Source organism: Parus major, chromosome 1 (genome assembly GCF_001522545.3).
Source record: "Parus major isolate Abel chromosome 1, Parus_major1.1, whole genome shotgun sequence".
Taxonomy (NCBI): domain Eukaryota; kingdom Metazoa; phylum Chordata; class Aves; order Passeriformes; family Paridae; genus Parus; species Parus major.
The window spans coordinates 66,310,869-66,335,635 of NC_031768.1; the positions used below are offsets into that span (position 1 = coordinate 66,310,869).

Genomic DNA, 24,767 nt, shown 5'->3' on the forward strand with positions numbered 1-24,767 from the left:
TTTAGAAGGTTTGCATTATTTCAATTATCATCCATTCTCTTGTCCTCTCATAAATTTATGTTCCATCCATTGTTCCATCACCACCTATGCTTAGCCACTAAAAATAGCATCACTTCTTCCAAGCTTTCTCATCTTTGTCCTTAAGTACCCTTGAATTCCAGAAGGTGCCTTTTGCTCTCTATTTGTTCCATTAATTTCAGATTTCTATATACAAATGGCTTGCTAATATTAATATATCTTCTCATCACATAGTACATTGCAAGGAGTTGGGCAGGGAACAATGTCAGATTAGACAGAACTCCAGGAATGCTTGTGAACTTTAGAAAGAATATCCTTTTAATCCTCCTTAGTGGGTTTGAGGGCTTTGTGTGGTAGCTTGTCATAAATATGATGATAATATTGCTGTGATTTTGCTGGGTTTGTAGTGTTTTATGAGTTACGTTTTTATGTGTAATGTAGGTTCCAAAAAAGCAGCTCACTTTGAAAACAGTTGAAGTTCCAAAGTAATTGGAGACAATCTCTAGAACCAGTTTTCTTGGAAATTCTTTCACTGTAGATAGGAATTTTTAAAATTCCAGTAACTGAAAACAAGAATGTTGGTATTTTAAGATAAGAAAGTGTTTAACACTACATCAATTTCTTTAAAATAAAAGTATGTGGCACTCGGTGTCTCTCTTTACAATTAGAAATTTGCTGGGTATTATGAGATCTGTCTTCCCTTTCACCATCTTAATCTCTAGAACCTGCTCCAGAGTTCTTCAAGCAAACACTGACAGTGGTATTTTTAGAAGAAATGACTCAGCTTGTGTGTTGGATTGCCAGGGCCATCCTGGTGCCAGCACAGGGATTGATTCCCAGCTCTCAGTTCCTTGGAGTGCCCACGCACTGAGCACCAACTTGTGTCTGAGGGAGTTGTGACAGTTGTGACCGATCACCAGTGTGTCAGCTGCCAGTGTGCAAAGGCAGCAGACAAAGCCTTGCTTAATTCAGCTGCTGTATTAAACAAGGTTATTGCTTTACCAATAAATACCAAACAAAACCCCAGTTAAGAGTGAAATAAGTCACCTGTGTGTGCTGTTCCACTGCTGCAGCTGACAGGGCAGGGGAGGAGGGCACCTACATTGGCTCCTGTTGCTCCAGGAGGAGTAGTGCTGCCCCTACTCCCCATCAGGACACACCACACAGCTCTCCTGGTTCTGGGGCCAGCAGCAAAAGTAAGGCACGAGTGCTTCCTCGCTGGGAGCTACAGTACTTTATGCTGTAGATAAGCCCATTGATGGCTTTCCCCTAACACTTTTAAGGGGTTTTTCCCAAAGTGAAAAACCACCCCAAAATTGCTTTACTTTTCATAAGGTTTATGGATAGGGTCTCCCAAACTTCCCGTGGGTCACAAAATCATTTTCAGTTAAAACACCCTATTGTTTTCCTTTTTATCTAATATTACTGTTTTCTAGTTCACATTACTTTCCACTACTGGTGTCCTTGTTTCTAAGTTAATGGCCCTGGCTTTGCTCCTCACCTTTTGCTCCTCACCAGGCCCATGAAAATGATTCTTGAGATAATGAGCAGGAAAGGTTTAACAAAAGACTGGATGTGGCACTCAGTGCCATGGTCTGATGTTGACATGGTGTTGTTTGGTCATAGGTTGGACTTGATGCACTCAGGGTCTTTTCCAACCTAAATCATTTTGTCAACCCACAACCAGGGAATAGTCACAGCTTCCTGGATTGTCTCCAGTCTGAACCCCTGTAATGAGCTCATTCACTACCACCAGCTCCAGTAGTGCTCTTCATCTGGTTGGTTTGTCTAATAGCTGGACCAGGAAGTTGTCCTTGATGCACCCTAGGATTCTCCTGGATTTCTTCCAGCTAACTGTGCTGCTTTCCTGGCAGATGCCTGGGTGGTGGAAGTCCTCTGCTAGGATGAGATCTTGGAGTGTGATGCTTCCTGTGTCTACAGCAGGAGGCCTTGACCTTGGTCTCCCCCTGATGAGACCCCCACCAGCAGATGTCCTTTGTTGGTCCTGTCTTTGAATTTTTTACCCACAGGCTCTAAACCTTTTTGTGGCTGGTTTTTTGAGGCAGCTCTTCACAATCTATCCCTTCCCTAACACAGGGCACAAAATGCCTGCTTCTCCTCCCCTGTCTCTTTTAAAAAGCTCATAGCCTTTGACTGCGGTTCTGTCCCAGCATCTTTTGCTGATATGTCATAATTTTCTAACCGCACTATGGTTTTCAATCCCACTTGCTTGTTTCCCATGCCATGTGCATAGGCACAGAGGCATTTCAGCTGGGCTGTGGGCTGCCCCACCTTTTGGGAGGAGCCTTCCCTAATTCCTCTGGGATGATTTACAGGGATTTCCCTCTTGTTTTCTAGAGTGTAGGTATCTTCTGGTTCTTCACTGTCACTCAGAAGTTCATCCCCTTCCCCGTAAAGCATATAAAATGTATCAGGCTGAAGGTATAGCTGAGCCCAACTTTTACATATCCTGGACAGCTCTAACCACAGTATTTTTTAAAGGGAGAACTCTGTTTTAGAAAAACTGGTTAAGTCCTACCCAATCTCAAAAGGTGCAACTAACCACACTGGGGAGAAGGATCTGTAAGTTACTTATTCTGGTCTTTAACTTTTTATGGATTTAGTGGTATGAGATCCCTCGGTCTCATAGAACCCAGTCTGAAATCTAGAATTTACTACTCAGGAAGCACTGCAGGGAGATACCTGCTGTGAGCAGACATAAGCTGGTTACATTCTCCAAGGGAGTCATGGTAAGAGAGGATTTTGCAATTAGTAATTTTTTGTGAAGCAAATAATTGTGTCTCAGTACCTATGTGTGTAAAGTACTTAGACATTCATTGTCATGAATTGTGATGTGCAGATACAATTCCTGTTGCAGATGTTTGGCACCAAATTAATCCACCAGATTAATTTGGTGCCAAACCAAATTAATATGGACAGTATCAGGAATTTGATAATGGCTTGGAGCAAGTGTTTGGGATACTAGAAGTACAGTTGACTTCCTCCACCTCACAAGGCAGAGGAAATGGTAGAATAGATAAATGATGAGCTGGCATCTGTTGTGAAGTAGCTGAAGATGGGATAACCCAAGAGGATAATTCATGTGCTAAAATAGGAGCAGATGTCAATTAAGACAGTCTGTCTGACCATTTGTGTGCCAGTTCTGTAGCACGTGTCATCAATACAGGCTTGACAAACAGCCTGTTTGTAAAATTCAGTGTTTCTTGACATCATAATCTGTTAGAAGGTGGATATGTTGTTGGCTTTGAGAATCTGGAAAATTTAATCATTGGAGCAAACCCAAATTCCAGTTTGATGTTAAAACCAACTAGGTGCCATTTTAAGTTGTCATTGGGGGTTTTTTGGTTTGTTTGTTTGGATTTTTTTAAAATTAGAAGTTCAATACAAAACTAGTTGCTTTTGCTAGAAACCAAATGAAGCTGCAACAGAATTTTCATACTAGACTGTCCAGGTTACTGTACTTTAAAACTTCTGCAGCAGTGTGGAACTTTTCCAAAACATTTTTCCCCAAACCTTGTCTTCAACTAAATTCCTTTCTTCCCCCTGTCCAATCTCTCTCTTGTCTTGGGTGAAACACCATGTTGATGCAGTTTGTGGCCTTCAGTGCTAGGAATTAGCTTGGGTTTCTTCATCTGGGAAATTTTCCATAAGCTTACTCTTTGGAAGATTCCATTGATACAAGGCGTTCTCCCCTGTCCTGCCTAGCTTAGAGCAATAGTCCTTAAAATCTGATGCAAGAACCCTTAAAACAGAGACAGGACTTAAGAATTTTGTTTCCTTTCATACGATGAACATTATCATTGTACAAGATCAATGTGTTGAATACAAATTAAAAGTCAAATTTCCCAATTTACTGTCTGAAAGAGTAAAAGCAGTTATAAAAAAGAATTGAGTCCATTTCTCAGCTGCTTCTACTTTGAAAAGTCAAGTAGTCAAGTACATGTAATGAAGTAAGGGTTATGTTACATTATTTTCTCATGGCTTCTTTGGGTTCCTTTTTCTCCCAAGTTGTGCACCTATTAATCATTAAAAAAATCCAAGCATATATCCTTATTGTACTATATCTTGAAGTTAGTATTTCCACAGTACTTTTTATATTTTACAGTGTTCATTGTCCAAAGACATAGTAGTGGTCTTAAATACAGACACATAAAATCATAGAAATGCACAGCTGAGCTTAGTGAAAGAAAATAAGGATGTGTGGGGCCACTAGGGGAAAATGCAGAAAAGCTGGAAACAAACTTAAGTATGTTTAAAGTTCAGTTTAGTTTGTTCTAGAGCACCAAAAAAACACAGGTTTCTTCATTCATACAGGTACGGCTTGTGTGACTTCTGAAAACTTGTCTGAAGAAATCAGTAGCTTGAGGCAGCAGTAAAAGGAAAGTGGCTGGACAGAAATGAAAAGCAAAACTCCATACACAGACATTTTTAAGAAGTGTAATAATTTTAGGGCAAATTTATTCAACTTGGAAATGCTGTTTCCTTTAAAACAGATTTACACATATCTTCAGGTGAATGTTTTTGGAATCAGAAGGATCCAGATTGCTCTGAATTTTATGTAATGTCCCTGAAGTGTTTTCCATTTACCAGAAACCTATGTATATAGCCTTTCCTGCTGACTTGAGAGATGGAAGAGACTTGCTTGGTGATTTCAGATATATAGCCATACAGTTCTTAGAAGTGAAAAGGTTGCTAACTGCTGAGTTTACTCACCTGCTTTCCAGGATGAAGGTGCCACAAGTTAGTTGTCCATCCAACAGCTCTGTAAATACTTAAGCAACCTTGTAGTGGGATATTAAGGAAAATTCGCTTTGAAATATATTATCTTCAATATAGAAGGCACACATAAATCTATTTTTGGAATGAAAGAGTCCTTTGTATTCTACATACTTTTTTTTTTTTTTTTTTTAAGAATTTTGCATCGAGACTCAATCTGGCTTCCTCCCTCAGTCCCTGTAGGCAAAGTTATCAGCAGCTGAGAGACCTTCTTTTACACAGAGTTTCTTTTAAGAACAGAGGAGCCTCATCTGTGTAGCAAGAGCAGAATATGATATTTGGTCCCTGAAATTGTTCCACAAAATCATTATTTACAGATCTAGGCTGTACATCAGAGAGAATTTTTATCTGAGCATATTTAATAGGGAGGAGGGTTAAATAGCATGGGTTTTTTTTACTTGGAGGTTACTGATTTACTACCCAAAGTTGTACAATACATTAATTACCAGAACAATTGGACCTATTGAAGTTCTGAAGTGAAAGCCACAAATTATCAGATAAATTTAGAGTTGTGTAATTTTCTCATAACCCTTCACTTGGAAAGCCTTTCTGCTTCCAGTATAGGATGCGGTCTGGGTAGCGGGGTTAACCCTGACCCCTGAGTGTTCTATATGGACTTGTTCATTTCTGCCACATTCTTTCAGTTTAAATTTAGATTTGCTGGCAGCTATTATGCCTCTTGCAATAAGCCTCATGACCAAACACTGAAACAAATATGCCTTTTATCACAGATGTTTTTGCCGAATAAGATTAGTGAAGAACACTTGAAAGCTGAAAAACAATGTGCAGAAGTCTTTGGTCCAAAAGGCACTAACCTTTTAATGTCTGGAACGCATTTTCTTCTCAGTGTTAGAAAGGAGAAAGTAAGTGTTTAGATGATTTAGCTCAATCTTGCAGCTTGTTTTACCTCTAGTTTATTATTGGCAGTAATGAAATTTCAGCTATGCAAATGAATACAGAGTCAGGATACATATGAATACATACACGTAACAAAGTCATTAAGCTAAATGTTCTAAAATAGACTGTGGTTGCTGTAGGAAGTAGCAACATAGAACTGAGTTTTATGTTTGGCTGATTGCTAAATATGTCTTAGTAAATCTTATTTGTTGGGATAATTATTCTGTACAATATAGCTGCATCTGTAATTGATGTTAGGAAGTTCATACCACTTAATTTTCTGTTTTCCATGGAGGATGATGCTTATTTTATGATTATGATTTTTTTTAATATAACATGAGTACGTGGGACTTGAGAAATCTATATGGCAAAGGAGTTCAGTTTCAAGGCCAATAAGTTGTTCTTGGCCTAGAGTTTGTCATGATCTTCATAGACAATGTTGTTCCACATTGAAACACTTGTTTGACAAGGGATTCTCTGGTCTCACTTTCTACAATTGCTCATCTGTCTAGGATAGGACACGAGGAAATGGTCTCAAATTGCACTATGAGAGGTTTAGACTGGATATTAGGAAAATTTTTGTCCACTAAAAGGGCTGTCAAGCATTGGAACAGACTGCCCAGGGAAGTAGTGGAGTCACCATCCCTGGAGGTGTTTAAAAGATGTGTAGCTGCGGCACTAAGGGACATGGTTTAGAGATAGACTTACCAGTGCTGGGTTAGAAGTTGGATTTGATGATCCTAAAGGTCTTTTCCAAACTAAATGCTTCTGTGATTCTGTGTTCTAAGGTAGCATGTAAAATTGTTTCTGTAAAGCACTTCTGTCTATGCTTTCAAGGTTCTTCAAAAGGTAATAGCATTCCTATGCATTGGTGAATGGCTATGGCTCCAACAAAGAAAGACCTTGAGAATTTATGGAAAGGAGTGTTCTCCCTGTAACCTTTTACGGGGAAAAAAACCCAACAAATAAAGCAGGCCATGATTCTGTAGATAATTTAAAGTGAGATTTTTTTCCTTCTGGAGGGCGAGACACAAAAGCTTCCAAAGGCGCCCTGACCCTACTGCCTCTGCAGTTGCTATGGGCAGGAAACACTGGTACTCAGATCTTCAGAGCACTTTGATAGTGTCCAGCCTAGTTACTAGGGCTGAACACTGTGGAGTTGTGTTCCTCATGAATGGATTAGGCAAAATTTATTCACTGGTTAGAAGTCCTACTGTGCAGGCTGTATATTTTTGAATGTAAGTAGCATCATGTTTTTTCTGTTTAGCGGGAATTTCAGGCAACCTTTGAAATACATAGCCAATCAGCATTTGTTCCAAATGGTGCTTTTGTGCCAAATTTCCAATTAGTGAATGGCATTTGTTAACTAGGCCGATTTGGCTTTATCTTCGAGGATAATGAAACCCCATCTTTTTCCTCATCCCCTTAACAGACACTATGTAGATTCTTACTGAACTAAAAAAAGAGAACTGAATGGAGAATGCTACGAGATTTATAGTTTGGTGACACTCCTTAGGACTTGTATTTTTTAGAAATGACTGTGGTTTGAATTCTGTAGCATTAAAACAAGAAATTTATAAAAATAAAGGGGTTTGACTCATACAGTTGTTTGAAAGAGCATTAGTGAATATTGGAAGTATTGTTCCAATAGGTAAATATTTGTCAAGATAAAGGCAAAATGTGCTTCCCTGTACATGGAGCTGTATTTTTTGTTGTTATACAATATCATGTGTGCTGTTGCATACATATGGAGTGTCTTAGAAATTTTTTTAAGTCTTTATGAAATTTTATCTTTGCATTTTCTATGGAAAATGCTAAATTAGAGACACCTCTCCAACCCCCTTCAAAATAGTCTTTTCTGTTGTGGAACAGAAAGTGGTCTGTTATAACATGTGGAAGTTGCTCTTAGTAAGTCTGTGTCTTATTAAACTCAGAAATCCAAACTTCTAACGTAACCTTCAGTGGTTGTCACCTGGTATGAACAATTTTTACATAGCTCACAGAAATCAAACATACTTTACTCTTTTCCCCGTGTGATTGTTGCTTCAGAATTATTTATTGTTGTTAAGAAAACATATTCTTACAGTCCCTTTTTCATAAATTGCATTTTGACCGTGTTGAGAAATAGAACATTCATATTAGATTTTTGCAGAATTTATACATTATTGTTTGTGGAACTTGGGCGGGTTTCCATGTTTTGTCCTTGTTGAGTCTTTTTTTTTGAGCGTTCTTTAGTATTTTAAGGATCAGTATGTGAAGAAGCTAAACCACAGGAAAACATTTGCTTTGTTTACAAATGAATGTTGTGGACATATATCAATGTGCACATTTCCTGTGTGAGGTCATCTCACTCAGAATGGGTTCAATATGAGAAGTGTCTTTGATGCTAATTTTCTGTGGAACATCCTGTAGTTTACTTGGAAATGGCTGGGAAGACAATGGGAAGCAATCGAAGTATCTCTTTAGATAATTTTAGTAGCTGTAGAGTTGAAGTACTGCTTAGCACATACTACAACATTTCAGGCAAAGTACTCAGAGGTTGTAAAAAATTATGAAATTTGAAATAAAGATTTGGAAAAGTAAAAATTGGGGTATTTATTTTTCTGTGCTTCAAAACAATCCCTACGAAGATCATACTAGCCCCTCTGAAGGGAGCATGCATCTGTTGCTAATATGGGACTCAGTGTCTGATGATTTAGGACCTTAGTTACTGTGGAGGAGATGAGTAATTCCATTAGTAATATATGTCAGTGTAATAGTGGAGTGAATTGCCTGGATTCTATTTGTAAAGCGTATTTTTCTACAATCGTGAGCCAATTAAAGTTATCTTTCTGTGCCACTTGTGAATCCCTCCTAAGGAAACAAAGCACCATAAAGATTTATCAGGTAAGAGTAGAAACAGTACTCATCTATCTCCCCTAGGTTTTGAGGACTGTTGGTATGATCCTCTTAGGATTATGGCAGGATGAAAATGCATTATTACTGTTTGTCTGCTCATGCTCACTATGGAATTAGCTTCTGTGCAAAAATATGTATTGTTTGTGAAAGGAAGGATGATGAAAGAACTGAGGTAGCTTCAGGACAGAGACTTCTGTGGGATGCAGTAGCTGCCTGTGTTGACAGAGAGGTCAGTGTGACTGGTTTTTGTAGTGGATCATTAGAAGTGATGTGAATAAGGAAAACAAGGCATAATGCAGCAGTATTCACAGGGACCGCTATGGAAAGGTGCTTAGGTGCTGGAAAGGATTTTGAAGAAACTAAAGAATAAGAATGGGACACAGAATTAGGAATAGGAATGTAATCCTTGTCAATTACATTACAATTGATTAAAATATCTGTTATACAGTAAAGCTCTTCAGATAAAAAGAAAGATGCATCCTAGTGACAAAGAGACCAGTAAAGTATTCCCACCATATGGGGCAGAGGATTTTATAAGTCCAGAATTATAGTAAGGAATACAATACAGTGCACATGATGACCTTCAATATTCTGGTTCCTGTTGGCAACAAGCAATCAGTGGAGAGATGCTGAAATAAAAGTGGCTTAAGAGGAGGCATTAAAGTGACTTTAGTTTTAGTCTTGGTTCTGCTTAGCTTGAAATAGCAGTGGGTCACCTAAGATGAAGTGTTAGAAAGCCATTCAGATATACAAAAGTCATTTGAGTAAGTAGAACAGCTATGGATATATGTCATCAGGACTGCAGTGATAATTGAAGCTTTCTAAATGGAAAAACGTTGCTCAAGAACAAGGAAAGAACTGGTCAACTTTTTCCTTGGGGGCTGGAAGAGAAAATAAGCATCTCCACGTTACCAACAGCTTAAATATTTTAAGACTTCACATATGTTTGATTTCTCCTAGACCCAACCAGAAAAAGAATCTGAATGGCCAGACTCTATGTCATGGCTTATGAAGAAACTGGAACAGTTGAATTTAGATATTGAAGAAGCTCTGAGTGCTAGCTCTTCTCCCTCCAGTACTCCTAAAAGGCACAAGCAACTGGTAAGAATGTGTGTTTGTCATATGATAAGTTCTGTAACATTTAGCTATTACACTCCTCAAGACATAGTTTTCAGATCCAGTTATGTTTCTGAATAGGCCAAGGAGCTCAAGTGTTAGGGTGAAGTTAAAAGTTTACACTCAATAAAATGAAATCTCTAATTTCATTAGATAACTAATGATCAAATATCCAGAACTGTTAGAGGGTGAAACTTGTAAATTTTCTGTCAGTATGGCTTAAAATCTTTTTGTCTTAGGGATATTTGCTTGCATGTTTCTCAGATTGTTAATTTAGGTGCTAGCCTATTAATACATGTTACATTTATTTTATAACAGCAAGAGAGATGCATTCTTATTAAGAGTTAAACTAGTGTCCTGGTCAGCCCAGGACAACTGGATCCTCCCTCCCTCCCTCCCTTCCATTGCAATCCTCTAGTTAAGGGTAGTTTGTTATTATAGGCAAGTCGTTTCTCAAGTTTCTCAAACTTTTTTTTTTTTTTTTTTTTGAGGGCAAGTAGGATTAAAGGAGTAATGATATTATTTTATTAATTTTTGAATAAGCAAGTTTTTTATATAAGCAATTAATGGAGAATGACCAGCACCAGAAACCTAAGTGTTTGTTCTCTGCTTCAGTATATGATTACTCAGTTCTTAAGAATTGTGTGGATTTTCAGCTCTGAATGTTGGCTTGAAATTCGTGGAAGGTGATCTTTTGTGAATGTTTTTGCTGTCACTGCTGCTCCATTTTGTAGAAGTAAATTCTTAAAGTATGCATCTTCGTGGGTCATCACAATGTAAATGTTCATGTCTCTCCAGGTGGGATATTCAGATTCTTGCACTTTGTATGTGTTTACAAATTCTACAGTGTTAGTAACAGAGTGCCCATGGCTGTCTTCATTTCTTTCTTACTCTATGTGTCAGCTCTGTCCAACTGAATTAATTTCATAATTAAGGGACAGTGTTCTGTCTTTTTGCAGGAGAATGCTCAGTGTCTTCTGTCAATATACAGTGGCAGTGTAGTCTGTTTTTCTGTCTGAAAGCAGGCAAGAAAATGCCAGCCATCAGTGTTTAAACACTTCCCAGTGTGAGACAGTCTGGTAACCAGTGATCCAGACACCCATTATTTTATGGCTGTGCCTATTCTACTAAGGTAAAAGCTGTGGTTTGGTTAAGCATCATTCTTTTTCCATGATGGCTTGAAGATCATAGGATACAGCTTCAAATCCTTTGCTGAAACATTCAGTAAAGGGCTTTTTGCATGTAAACAGCAGAAAAATCTAAATAGGCAACATTTTCAAATGAACTTCTATACACAAGAACAGCATCATCAGAAATGGTTGCATAGAGAATGCCATCACCAGCACCCCAGATGCTTGCACGTCTTTTCCTGAGGCCTAGTGGCAAGACATCTTCTGAGTACAGAGAGGCCAGAACTTTCATCATAACCTTTTTCCTGGGACATATGCTCCCACCGAAAGCCTCTGCTAGAGTGTTAGGATGTTCCCAACACCAGCACCAAAATTACTGTTTTGCTTAATATTTGATAATTTTAATATTTTAATTAATATTTAATTAATATTTTAATATTTGAAAATTTTTCTTTTTGAGTCATTTAAGTCCTCTTTGTCAATCCACATCTTCTTCCCACTCTGAAGGATAGATCTCTTCATTTTAGTTGTCTGTGGACAGGCAAATATGTAAGTCAGCCACATTTTATTGTAGCCTTATTTGACAAACTGGAAATGACCTTTAAACCTCCAATAGCCAGTATCAGTGTAGAAGCTGGACAGGTCACTTAATAAAAAATCTTTCTGATAACACCAGGAGGATCAGAGCAAGAAAAGAGTCTTGGAAAATCTGTTGTGGAACTGATGATGGGATACCATTTGCTGTTTCCTGTAATAGAATTTGGAGAGCAAGGGAATAATCTGCTCTGATTTGAATATTAATGAATAATTTGCCTCAGAATGGGTGTCCTTAGTTTTACTTCATAGTCAAAGAAAAGATAGAGCCTCATAAATCTCTCCATAAATGTACTGTGAAGAAACATATACTGCAGATCTCAAAATGACAGTTGCAGTGGAAAAAAATAAGTCTGGTTTTCACACAAGTTGTATGAGTAGTTTATATTCTATCAGTTCATGCTATTTGTACCGTATTTCTAACTATAGCTTGTAATTTGTTCCATACATATCAAATGTTTTCTTCTTGTCACTTACCATGAGACTTGAATAGAAACAAGTCTAGATAGAAGAAATCTCTCAAACATATGTTTGCTAGTAACTGTGTAAATTTGGCTTCTATAGAATGAACCACGTTTGTGCTCTTCATGTGGTTTTAGTCTCAGCTCAGTATTGACACAAGAAATTGTGATTGACAGTGGTTTTGGGTGAGCTGTTCAAAGCTTTAAGGCTGACTTTGGAGACCCAAGATCTCCAAAGCAAGTGACTACTGTATAAGTAGGAACATGGTTTGTTGGAGCTGCTGCTCTGGAAGTTGTTCTCTTGAGAGCGTGGACAGTTTTTAACAGATGACAGAATTATTTCTTATGGAAAATGCTGTATCTCAGAAATATAGTTTGAAATTTAATCACTAGGTTGAGCCAGACAGTTTTCTACTGAAGGATTTTTCACTGTTCATGGAAGTAATTCTTTGATATTTTTTTACTCTGGGTTTTCCTGTTGTGAAGGTATCTGTTATTAATGATACTCATTTAAACAGATTTTTTTTACAGAAGAAGTCAAAATATGTGCTAGTGAAAATCACCTGGATGAATAAATATTATGGGACCTATTGGGTGAGAGTAGGGAGTCTTGCAGCATTTTGGTGAGCAAATTCAAGGTGTTTTCTAAAACATATTAACTTCTGCATGAATGCTAAGGGATGACTTGTTTCTACATCTATGTAAACCACAAATTAATACTGGTCATTTTTTTGTTGGAAAATATTATGAGGAAGTAGCACTGACTGGATTCCTCAGAAGGTGATCCAGAGAAGATATTAAAAATACTTGTTTGTAATCAAATTATTTTCTGAAACCTCTCACCAATGCTGTAAAGACATGATGTAAATGTAAAAAGCTGTACTCTCTGAATGTATTAACAGCAAAACTGCTAGTTTTGGAAAAACACATTTAATAGTTCCACTCCTGTAAAAGTTGTACCTTTTCTATGAAAAAAAAAATCTTTCTTAGCAGTATAGAAGGAGGCACTTTGTAAATGAAACATCAGAGATAAATCACTCTTGCTGCAGTGTTTTCCCCTGTTTTTTAACATATCTGCTTCATTGCCACTTAGTATCTTGTACTCTGTTTCAGTATAGAAAAAGCAGGAAATCTTAAGAATGAGTATCACATATTTTTTTTTCGGTTTTAGTCTTCTGTTATTAATGAATGGCAGGGAAATCCTGTTTGATTATAGTTACCCCATTTTATATTAGAGGTATAACTTTCATTGAACAAAACATTTTCTTTAACTTACACATTCATTTAATTCTTTTGCATTAGTATTTTGTATTCAAACTTTTGAGGGTCTGCATACTAATTATTTTGTCACCTTTTCAAAGCCTCCTCATTTTACATCCCTACAATATATACTAACTGGGAACTGGGTAGTTGCTGTTAAAGATCAGCAGCACATTTGTCGCTTTGTAAAGGGGAAGAGCCATTTGTAAATGGGCTGATTAGAATGATTGTACCCAACAGCTTGGGACTACTCTGCAGTGCATGCATGGCCCTGTTTCCCTAATTGTCTTTAGTATGAATTCTGCTTGATTGAAGCATGTATTGCTTCTTGCTCACTCACCCAGTTATTCCTTGGGCAAACCAGGATACGTGGGGATTGTTGTGCAGTTGGTCTCTTCCTGACGCTGCATTCAGTGTGGGCCCAGAGTTAGGACATCCACCTTTTAAAAAATGGTTTGGGAATAGAGGAATTGAGTGAGAATTCTCCAGGTTTTGGGGAATAAAGAAAAAATTGATTTGAAAAGTTCAGAATCTGTAATTTGAAAATGGGAATTTGCTAAGTCTCTGTTTAGTACACAAAAAACAAACATGATATAAAGTTAAAAGATATTTTAAAAATAATTTGAATAAAATTATTTATCTCTCTAAAAAGTAATTCAGTTCCTTTAATTTTAGGGAAAGTGTACTATTATTGATTAGTTCTCCAGTTGTGTATACTGGATGTTAAGGAGGAAACTTCCCATAATGGCTGGATGTCTAACTTAGCAAAGTGTAAAAATGATGCAGCAGATGCTTTTATGAAAAAATATTGAAACCAAATGTTTGCCTTACATTAGAAGGAAAAAAAAGCTTTGAAAAGATAAGATTCCAAAGTTATTACCTTAGAGTTCACATTAAAAATATTTCTGACTTGTCTTTATTTATAGGGTTTTAAAAATTCTCTTACAGTGCCCTGTTCAAGTAGAGACAGGCCTTTATGGAGATCATCAAGAAAAAGGATCTTGGAAAAATAGAAGAGGAGACTACCAGGATCTAAACTGTTTACCTTACCAAGTGTCAACTGGAGCACGACCTAAAACTGATGTAAGTAGCGACAACATTATCTCACTTACAGGTTGAGTAACCTCAAAATTTTCTATATGTCATTAAAATTGTCTGTGCAGTTCTTCGAAATTATTTGTTCCACACATATCAAATGTTTGATTCTTGCAAATATTGCACTTTGTGGAGGACTTTGGTTTGCAAAGCAGGTACAGTTAAAAGTTAAGTTGGACTTCGGTTAATGAGGCTCCAGGGCCGTGGGGGTCATCTAATCTGATTTTTGACCACTAATGAAAACTTCTATATCTGAATTAGTCACTTGGATCACCTTCATAGTCAATGTTAAAAAAAGACATTTCTAAAGAGTAATTCATCTGGAGGTAACATGTGATGGATTCCAGGCATCACAACCACTACCACAGCTTTTTCTTCATGGCTTATTTTAGAAGTACTCTATTAGGATTTTTTAGCTTGGCAGTTGGCTATGCCAAATTCGTGGTGAATCCCACATCACATTTTCTGCAAGCCTGAGTGCTCAGCTCTGGAGTTTTAATTAAATCCTATTCCCAACCAATAATAGCAATATTTACCTGTTCGTTTTTTTTTTTACAAGGTCATGGCTGTAGCCTACAATCAAAGTCTGACAATATCCATCAGAAGGTTTTCTCAAAAGACTTTGATTTACTTTCCCAATAGGTAAATGTAAGCTACTTTAGAATCAGTGTCTTCATTTGGAAATGTAGATGGTTTCTGTCTCGCTGTTTTAAATTACTTGTGTGCCGGCAATACTTGTGATCATCATACAACATAAAAAGTGTTCTGGATTGACTCAGAAGTACTTATAGTCCTGTATCCTTTCTTTGGCAGTGGCCACTTTTGGATGTTCAGGAAAGAAGTTTAAAGACATAATAAGCAGATAGTAAGCCATCTCAACATCCTTTGAGGTATTTATTATACAGGCACATTGAAGACAGACACTATATTGCATTTTTGTAATTAATAGCCCCTAAGAGTCTTTTTTGACTCTAATTTTGCATTTGGTACTATTCACCTATTCTCTCTATTCATCTATTCTTCTGTCTTCTATCATCTATCTTCTCTATTCATCTGTTCTACCATCTATCTGTTCATTTGTTCTTTTGATATTCAATGTCTTGTAGCAATGATTTCCAAAGTTCAATTGTGGAATAGGTGCTACCACACCTTTTTCTTATTGTAAATTTATTACTGAATTATTATTTTGGGTGTAATTCTTGTACTGGCAAAAACTGAATCTCAGGCATATTGTTGGAAGTAGGAAATACCTGAGGCTGCTTTTGTTTTGTTTTGTATTTTTCTTCCAGCAAGTGACTATATTTATTATTGATTTACATTTTTCTGCTTATTTTACAATCATTCAACATCATGAGGTCCTCTTGCAGCAATATGCAGTCTGTTTTTTGTTTTTATTAACCTCTGTAGTTGAATATCATCAGAAAACTCTGTCCCTTTTTATTCCTTCATTTTCCAGTTCATTTGTTAGTGTACTGAAAACATATCCATGATACTCTCAGGTAATATCCATCCACTGTAAAAGAAAATAATCAATTATTCTTAACTTTTTTTTTTTCACTTTTAGTTAGCAATGAAAATCCATCGTTATTTCTTGATATATTTTTGTAGTTCCTTCATAGTTTGAGTTTGATAGTCAACTTCATCAGAAGCTTTTGGAAATTGAAGTCAAATAGCAGTCAAATTACTTTTATCCGCATGATCATTCAAAGAAGTTGGTCTCCAAAATCCCAATTATTCTAATCCATTGTCCTGTGTTACTGTCCATATGTTCTTAAGCATTCTTTCTGGCAGTTTTCTGCCATGATATCAGTTCTACTAGCATCTCTTCCACAAATGACCTCCGAGGCATTTTCAGACACTGGCATCACATTTGCCACCCTCTTTTCCTCCTGTCGCTAAGCCAATAGGTGTTAGCAGTAATTGCACATTAAGCCAATATCTCAGCAGTTCTCTTTCCCCAAATGAGGTGCTTATTTTAAGTTATCTCTGCAATTTTGATTAAAGCAAAATCTATTACATTAAAGATATCTTGAACACTGCCGTATTCATCTACCAAAGAACAATCTGCCTGCCACCATAAAAATTCTCTATTTCATTAAATGAACCTACTCCTGTGCACTGAAAAGGAAATTTGAAGGTTGGCTCCACTTTCTTGCTAATTGAAAACATTATTGTCTTCCCACTAGCTATTTCCTTTGCTTGGAAAATAAGTTTGCTATTTTCCATTTCTGCAAAAGCACGAACATTTTTCTGATTTGTTGCTTGTTCTAGTTGGGATAGATAACAGAATTAATTAAAAAGAAACTTGCCAACTTTATTTGTGTTTTACCTTGGCCAAATGTTCAGGCATGTGCAAGTATCACAGCTTAGCTGCCTTCCCACTAGTACTATGTAAATATTTTCAAAGTGATGTTGCAGTAATACTGTTTTTGGCTAGTGGTGTGTGGGAGGAAAGGCAGAGAAAGTAAGTTTTGGGGCTTTTTTCTTTTCTGAAGTCTGCTTTTTTTCTATTTGTTGAAAATCAGGAATACTGGTACAATAAAAAGCAGTTCTGAAAATCCTTATTAGTACAGTCTGTATCGTACCAATTATTTTTGTATACTGGAGTAAGAGCAGGGTAGTGCAGAAAGTACAAATGTTTCTTAGGGCACCAGCGGGTTTAGAAACCTCCTGAAGGGAAGAATTTCCTGAGATATTTGTGAGCTATTTTTTTAATTGTACAGTGCTTTAAATTAGGAATAAATGTTGAAACTGGATGTTTGCAAATGTCATCAGGAGAGGTGATCCTTCAAAGTGCTGCTTTTGGTGCTCTTTTTCATGCAAATTCAAATAATGCTATGTCTAGCTCCAGGCATGCAGTCTGCATGAGTCTGTCATCTCTCTCCAATACAGAGATTTTCACTGCTTATTCCTTAAGATACAGACTTTTCCAAATTTTTTTTTAAAAGGATACACTGAAGTTGCTTTTATTATAGTAAACAGGATGGGAGCGAATGACAAAAGGTCTAATTCCTCCCATGTCACACCCAGGCTGCATCTGTTTAACTCCTATGATCCAAAATGGTATAATACATAACTTGGGATGAACACAGATATAAATCAGACCTCTTGTATTTTCAATATACAAATACAATTTCAAATACAAATACAATTTGTATTTGTATTGATGATCCAGTTTTTCTTCCCTTCCAATTTTCTGTGAGCCAGAAGATCCAAAAGAACTTATCTATCTCCACTCCCTGGGAGCTCATATACCCAAGACATTTAAAGAAATAAATACTTCATAAGTTGAGATTAGCAAATATTACATAGACCAGTTCTAAAAATAGCAGGGATTCTTCAGTTCAGGAGTGATATGCAGAGATTTGGCAAGACACCATTGTTCAGTTCTCAATACAAGGCAGTGATGTTAGCTGCACACTTGTCATGGATACCAACTAGGACAGAAGCCTAAAAGGTACAATAATGGGTTCTTTGGCAAACTTGTCACAGTAGGTATGCATGCTGTTTGCATGCCTGTTTTTATGATTTGCACTTCTTATGATATTTTGGTGGAATAAAAAAGAAAATCATGGGTTTAGGGCTGATGTCTTCTGTCCTTCCTTCATTCCCCCAAAGGCAGTTTCACTCAAACTTTCTTTTAGAGGTACTATAGGAAATACGTACTCAGGGTGACATGGAACCCAGGTGCTTGAAAGACAAGCAGCAAAGTTTCCCCTGACAATTACTGGCATTTGTAAATCCATGTCTACATTATAGAGCTTCCATTAAAGGAGAGGAAAAAGTACATCTACAGCAACATACACCTTGCCTTGAAGTAGTTGCCTGAATGGAAGTCCCTTATTGATGTGATTTGTGCCCCCAAGTGCTGATGTTGCTTGGTCAAGTATTTGAAGAAGTGACTGCCCAAGGCATCAGTGCTTAGAGTTGGATTAACTAAATCCCTCCCAGGGCATAGTCAATTACAATCTGGCATTTGATGGGCAGTGCCTGCTTCTTTGTGCTCTTAGCAGAGAAAACTTTGATAGTCTAACTTAGAAGTCTAATGGTGGTATGAAAAACCCATCAGTAAACACTCTCTAGCTCTTGCAGGTAACACAGTATGCTGTGCACTACATTATGCACATGCAATCTGTGAATGAGCAAGAAAACAAAACTTCATGTATTGGTTAAAAGGGCTTTTTCCTTTATCTGCTGTAAGTCTGCATTTTTGTTTTCTTTTTAAGTAGAGTTGAGGAGTGCAGTTTTGATTTCTTATGCTTTAATTTGACAAATTACTTGAACATGTTCAATCAATAGGGCTAAAATTAATTCCTTTACAGTTTTGGGGCTTATTTTAGCCTGGATCCTCAGTCTGATTTACTGTTCAGACTAGATTACGTAGGCTGGTGCAAGAGAGGGTCAGAGTGGCTGGAGATGAGGCAAGGCAAACTGCTTCTGTCAGCTTCTATCAGTTTAAACTGTTTGTGAACTATTTTATCTGTGCTAAGCCACTTGATTCAGAAAATGAGGAAAAAACTGCCTTGTAACCTACATGACTTAAGTGTTTATGATGCTTTTAAGATTTTTTTTTTTTCCCTCAGAAGTGCTAGTTGATGCTATAGAGTTTCAAAGTGTAGGTCAGAGGTTCCAGGGATGTCTGATGTCTCCTAACATTGTTTAGAAATACAAAACTAATAGGGTAGTAATCTGTGCCTTATCTTATATATAACAGTATGTGGCTATTATCTCTCTGTAGTAAGTGTAATGCATGTCTGACCCTCTGACCATGTTTGAGGCAGAGAAATTAAAAATAAAAACAACTGAAGCAAAATCAGAATAATGTTTCTCAGGCATTAATTGTTCAATATTGCTGTCCCTGGACTACCGGGGATCAGAGATTATTCCATTAGTGAGCATATGTGACAAGCCTTTTATCAGATAGCTGCCAACATCCAAGGCAGATAAAGTTATCATGTGGCAACTCATAACAGTTTTTACTTTTACTAGCACTCTTCGGAATTTTGAGGATCTTAAGCTATTTACAAGCCTTGAGCTGATCCTTCATTTCTCCACTAAATATGCAAGCAGTCTTAATTTTACATCCGAGATTAGAAGTGCCTAAACCTCACTCCAAAAAAAAAAAAGTTTCACACACTGTCACTTCTGGATACAGTCATAAATTTATCAGTTCGTGGTAGAATTTATAGCAACAGTTACATCCATTATCTAGTAGAGTGTGTTTCCCAAGGTGAAGATTAGGCAGATCATGCTTTACTCTGACCTTGCCCGCCATAAGTTGATAGTAAAGCCCCATGAAGAGTTGTGAAATCTCTGGGAAAAGAATTCTTATGCCCATACTGGTTGGGCTACTTTGTATGACCCACAAAGTGCAAGAAGATGAAGACGCCTGGACCTGAATGATGAAGACATGCCATTTAATGCTTCATTTCCTCAAAGAGGTAGTGTGTTTGAAGACACAATTACTTGGCTGTGTTGGAGATGAAGATTTTTTTCTATACTTCCACTAAAAGCACTTGTAAAAGTAGCATTGCTCATGCAGAAGAAGTACAGAAATTTTTGCAGAAATCAGGTTTTCACTGACTTTCTCTAAGTGTCAAAACCAGCTGATTGGTTTCAACATGGTCAAGAGCAGAATTTATATACTGTTTCTGATTTTGCTTACCAGACCATCCTTCCTCATAAAGAGTGCTAACTCAAATTGCTCCCATTCTTGGAAAAACAAATTTCAAACTGTGTCCTTTAGTCATGCGAATTGCTTTCTTCTTTATCCTTAATGTTGCTATTAATTAGAATCAGAAAAATAGCTCTCCAGTACAGATGCAGGTAGCTTGAAACCTTGTCTTTGCATTACCTTTCTTCTTGTGTTTGGTATTTAATCTCACCAGTATCTCACTGGGACAGAATCATGCTGAAGTAGTCAGGTAAGGTCACTCACTCCACTTCTACATCTACCCCAATATGGGGAATTTTTATGCCTCTGAACAGGATGGCTGCCTTCCTGTTCTTCCCCTGCTCTGCCTGCACAATGAGAATATTGAGATACCCTTCTTTCCCAGGAGCACTCTAGACTTTGAGTAATTTCTGAGATCGTCAAGTGTTCTTGGAAGACAGAATCTTCCCTTCTTTAAGACTAAGTAGTTTTTTGGTAATAAAAGAATTCATTGCCCGGGAAGAGCTTGTACCTAACTCTAATGAAAATTAAAAATAGGGAGCGGAGGGCAGATGCCTACCTTTCTTCTTGAGAGCTGTATATTCCAGTATCTGTAGTACTCCAGGCTTTCTCATCTGCTTTGTTTCCAGTGCACTTGACAGCACTCTGGCCAAACTGTGGCCTAACAAGGACTGGTCACAAATGTAAGAAACCCAGCATAGCCCCTTCTTTTCCTTTTTGTCTTTACTCCCTCCTCCCAACAGTCAGCTCCTTCAATGGGGAAATTAGATGAAAAAAAACCAGCTTGTTGGTCAAGATAAAGGCAGTTTAATAAAGCAAAAGAAAACAAAATATTTATTCTCTACTTCCCATTTGCAGGCAGTGTTCAGCCTGGGGAAGCAGGGGTTCAGCACATGTCTATGAAAAAATTTATTTAATTTAAAATTACATTAATGGTATTTTTTTAACATAGTATTTTGCATCAAATTCATTATTTTAATTTAGTTTTCATAAGGATTACCTGGAGGCTAGGGACATGCTTTGTGTATTTTATTTTGAAAACTCATTGAGTTATCTATGTAGGAAAAGAAAGAGCTGTCTTATTCTTAAAATGCCATTGAAAAATATTTTTTAAACATTTCATTATTCTCAGATAAGTGTAGACAAGATAATTTATATGCACTTTTTTGTATATAGTATAAAGAAAAATTGAAGTTTCCAACTGATTTTGGAGTGAAGATCATTTAATGTAGTTCAAAAGGTATATGAAGTCCAAATCTGTATTGAAAGGAGTCTAGAACTGGTTATTTTTATTGCTCAGCATTACATAGCTATTTGTGTAGTTCAAACTGATAATATTTGTTTATATTTCAAGAAAAGCTTTGAACAAGAGAGGAACCACAGCAGCAGTCAGGAAATAGAGGTCACCCACCTCTGCATGAACAGCCAGCAGGTCTAGCAGGGATGGCAGCAGCAACAGAGCAGCTGGACTTGGTGATGATTTTGCCAAAACCCCATGAGCAGAGACTGCCAGCAAAATTTATTGATGGAGCACTTTTCTGAGCCAGCCCAATCCCTTTCTTATTATAACTGTCCCAAGCTCACATAGTGAGATTTGCCATCTAGGTCCAGCTGTAGTGACAAAACAAAAGTTGCAGGTTATGGCATTGATTAATTAGTATATACATCCCAAATTAATCCTGCGTGTGCTACTTGTCTTTTATAGATATATTAATCATATGTAAATTGAAGCATTCTAGAATGAAATTTGTTGTTATATTAGTTTTCTGATGTTCTGACTGAATTATTTTGCAGATAACAAATACAATTTTAGGGTTGTATTTCTGATAACAGTGTTTGCAGGAACACAATTTAATTTCATAGTAGTGCAGTCTTGCTAATAATAAACACTAAATTTGCTTACATTTCACTGTTAGCACAAAGCCTCAGAAATGCATTGCTTTTCAAGACAAACTGTAATGTCCTGATTCTTTGTCCGTAGAGATGAGATTCAAGCCGTGAAAATAAGACTCTCTACATATGTGTAACAAGAGGTGATTTGGAACCATACCAGTAAATTATACTGAGCCTATGCAAATGTAAGGAGAGAGAACCTCACTTCCATGCAGTTAACTTTGTACTCAGTGAAGTGCAAAAGGGAAACAATTCCCCTCTCTTTTCTTTTCTTTGCATGTTTTATACCATCCACTGGGCTCATGCTTTTAGATGCAACACACAGTTTATATAACAGAGTGACAGTACAATTTTCTACTGTGCTTTATAGCACCCAGAGGAAGGAACAGATGATAGAGTACGCCAGCTCACGTGGATGAGAATGGCAGGAACGTGCTGGGTTCAACCCTATGAAGCTGTCTCTTGTATTTTTGCTTGTTGGATTGGTTGAGCACAGTTTTCTTCAGGGAAGTATGTACAATCATACCTTATCTGCCTGCCTGTCTGGCCAGGAGTTTGCATTTTCTTTTTTCTGGCCCTGTGATATATTTGTTACAACAGCATTAAAAAAAAAAAAAAAGAAAAAAAATAGGAGTGAGTATGTCCTATGTTATTGTTTTATCATAATACCTCTTTTAGAGTAGCTGTTACTCATTTTCTTCATCTTGGCCTCTGTTTTAGTACTTTTGTGATTTTTATTCAGGCAGGGTTTTCCCCCCTATTTCACATGTTGATCAGATGGTGCATGATTGAGACAGAAAAAGCCTTTGACTTATACAATTGTTGTTCACAGCAAGAGCAAAGCAAAGGGATTCAAATATTACCAGAGATGTGTAATTAAAAATGTGTCGTGCCTGTGCTGACAAAGTGCTTCTATGGCATTTCAGAGCTTGGGCAGAATCAGACCCCTGGTCCCACTTAAGCAGTGGTGCAAAGGTCTCTCATAATACCAGCTTCTGGCTCTTTGTACTCTGGAGAGCCTGTAGGCTGCTCTTGCCTGTTTCCCACGCTGAGGAAGAAGGAACCTCCATCTACAACACACCAGAGACAGAGGCTGGTACAAAGCACAGGGAGAGCATTTTTTATGCAAATGAATGGAGCAAATTGTGCATCCCGTTTCTCTAACAGAGATAATCCCTCTCAAGGTACAACTTTTTCTTGTGCTTCTACTGGGAGGAGGCAGCTCTGCCCAGCTGCCACCCCCTTGCCCTGGGATGTATGTAGCCCTTTGTGCAAAGGATGTGCACTTACACAAGGGAAGTACAACTTCAGAAAAATTATTTGGTGAAGTTCTCTATCTTGCTGCTACTCATAGGGCCTTTCTTTTGTAAATTCTCAGAACTCAACACGGAGTGATAAAAGTAGTGATTTTGGTATCATTAGATGGGGCTTGCTGATAATCCACTGTAAGAGAAAGGTCACGTGTTATCTGAAGCAGCCACGTGTCATAATGATGACCTTCTTTAAATCGGTATTGCATGCATTGAATTAAAATTTACAATGACTAATCATTTGATACGAAACCAAAGTGCTCAGAAATAAAAGTGGCAGAAGCTTCTTTATTGCAAAATGTCCTAATAGAAATTTTCAGATGAACCATTCAATTGAAGCTTGAAAACATTTTGGGTTAGCCAGTAGGCTGCAAATTGGACTGAAAATGTCCAGAAGGACTTTCATGTCTTAAAACTTGAGCTAACAAATTGCAGTTCACATCTCGGACTGGGAGTCTGCACTGAAACAGAATTAGCACAGCCTCAGAGAGGAATTGCAGTATCCTACAATCTGAGAGACCTCAGGAGGATTTCTAGGCTATTGCCCTTCACCACATCAGAATCACCTATACCTGTGTCACTCTGGTGTAAATTTTTCCATTATCTTTTTTAAGACCCCCACTGTCAGACTGTAGAGCCTGTTCAAATGTTACATTTCAGTACCCCACTGATCATTAGAAAATTTTACTGTGGTTTCATAGTGTAAAATATCTTGTTGTGTTCATTGTCATTATGCAGAACAAGTTATGTTCTTGTTCTTTGCCTTCTGCCTTCCCTCTAAAGGTCAGTCTGGTTCATCTAGCTTTTTCTTGTAGGTCCTGGTTTCCAGACTCCTTGTTCCATCTAGTGTCTCAACCTGCACACTAAATATTAATTTGAGCATGTTCAGAGCTAGTTACATGTCTCACAAGTTTGTCTGAAACTTTTAGCAATTGAGGCTGTAGCAGAATCTGTGCTCTCTATAGTGACTGTGGGACTGGTGAGTTGCACAGACACTGAAGTGGATGTTATCCTTCATGTTCACTTTCATCTTCTCTGCAGTCATTGTTGCAAAAGTCACAATTCCATTAATGATATTAATTCCTGTATACTGTTTGTCCTTACTGCTAGAGTATCCTATGAAATATGCTTTGTTTGTGTAAATTGACTGAAACTGATCCATAGTTGTGCCTACACTACAAAGGATCCCTGTACAGATAAATACAAAGTTCATCAAAACACAGTTCCTGTTAGATTGATTCCCAGAAGATTTGCAGCCTGATTCAGGTGAAAAGGGAATCCTATTTTCTTTTAAGTTCCTAGGCTGAATGTCTCCTCACTCCCTTCACTAACTTCAGCACAGCAGGAAGCTCAGTTGATGGAAGGCACACAGTACCCTGGAGCAATCTGGAATATCACACAGGCAGGGGAGGGTGGATGTGGACAGAGTGACAGAGGTGATTAGAGGACTGATGCAGGAAGACTGGCAGGACCTCAGCAGGTGGCACTCTTCCCTCTGGATGAGCGTGGGGAGGAAGCTGCTCCCAGCAGCGCACAGCATCACTCTGCTGACACACCAGCTCAGGATGCAGTGTGAAATCCAAAGCCTTGACCTCTTTTGATCGCTGGATTTTTTTATGGAGTC

At 37.6% G+C, this 24,767-nt stretch overlaps 1 protein-coding gene across 4 annotated transcripts in view; it reads left to right on the forward strand.

Moving 5' to 3' along the window:
• The window catches only part of STARD13 (StAR related lipid transfer domain containing 13), a 285,632-nt gene that overhangs the window by 64,955 nt on the left and 195,910 nt on the right, over window positions 1–24,767 (forward strand). For 2 of the 4 annotated variants that reach the window (XM_015623486.3, XM_015623509.3), the window contains 2 exons: window positions 9,571–9,711; window positions 14,120–14,254. In XM_015623486.3, coding sequence (XP_015478972.1) covers window positions 9,571–9,711; window positions 14,120–14,254 — 276 coding nt within the window. The remainder of the gene's footprint in view (window positions 1–9,570; window positions 9,712–14,119; window positions 14,255–24,767) is intronic. The other 2 variants (XM_015623492.3, XM_015623530.3) reach the window with 1 other exon arrangement.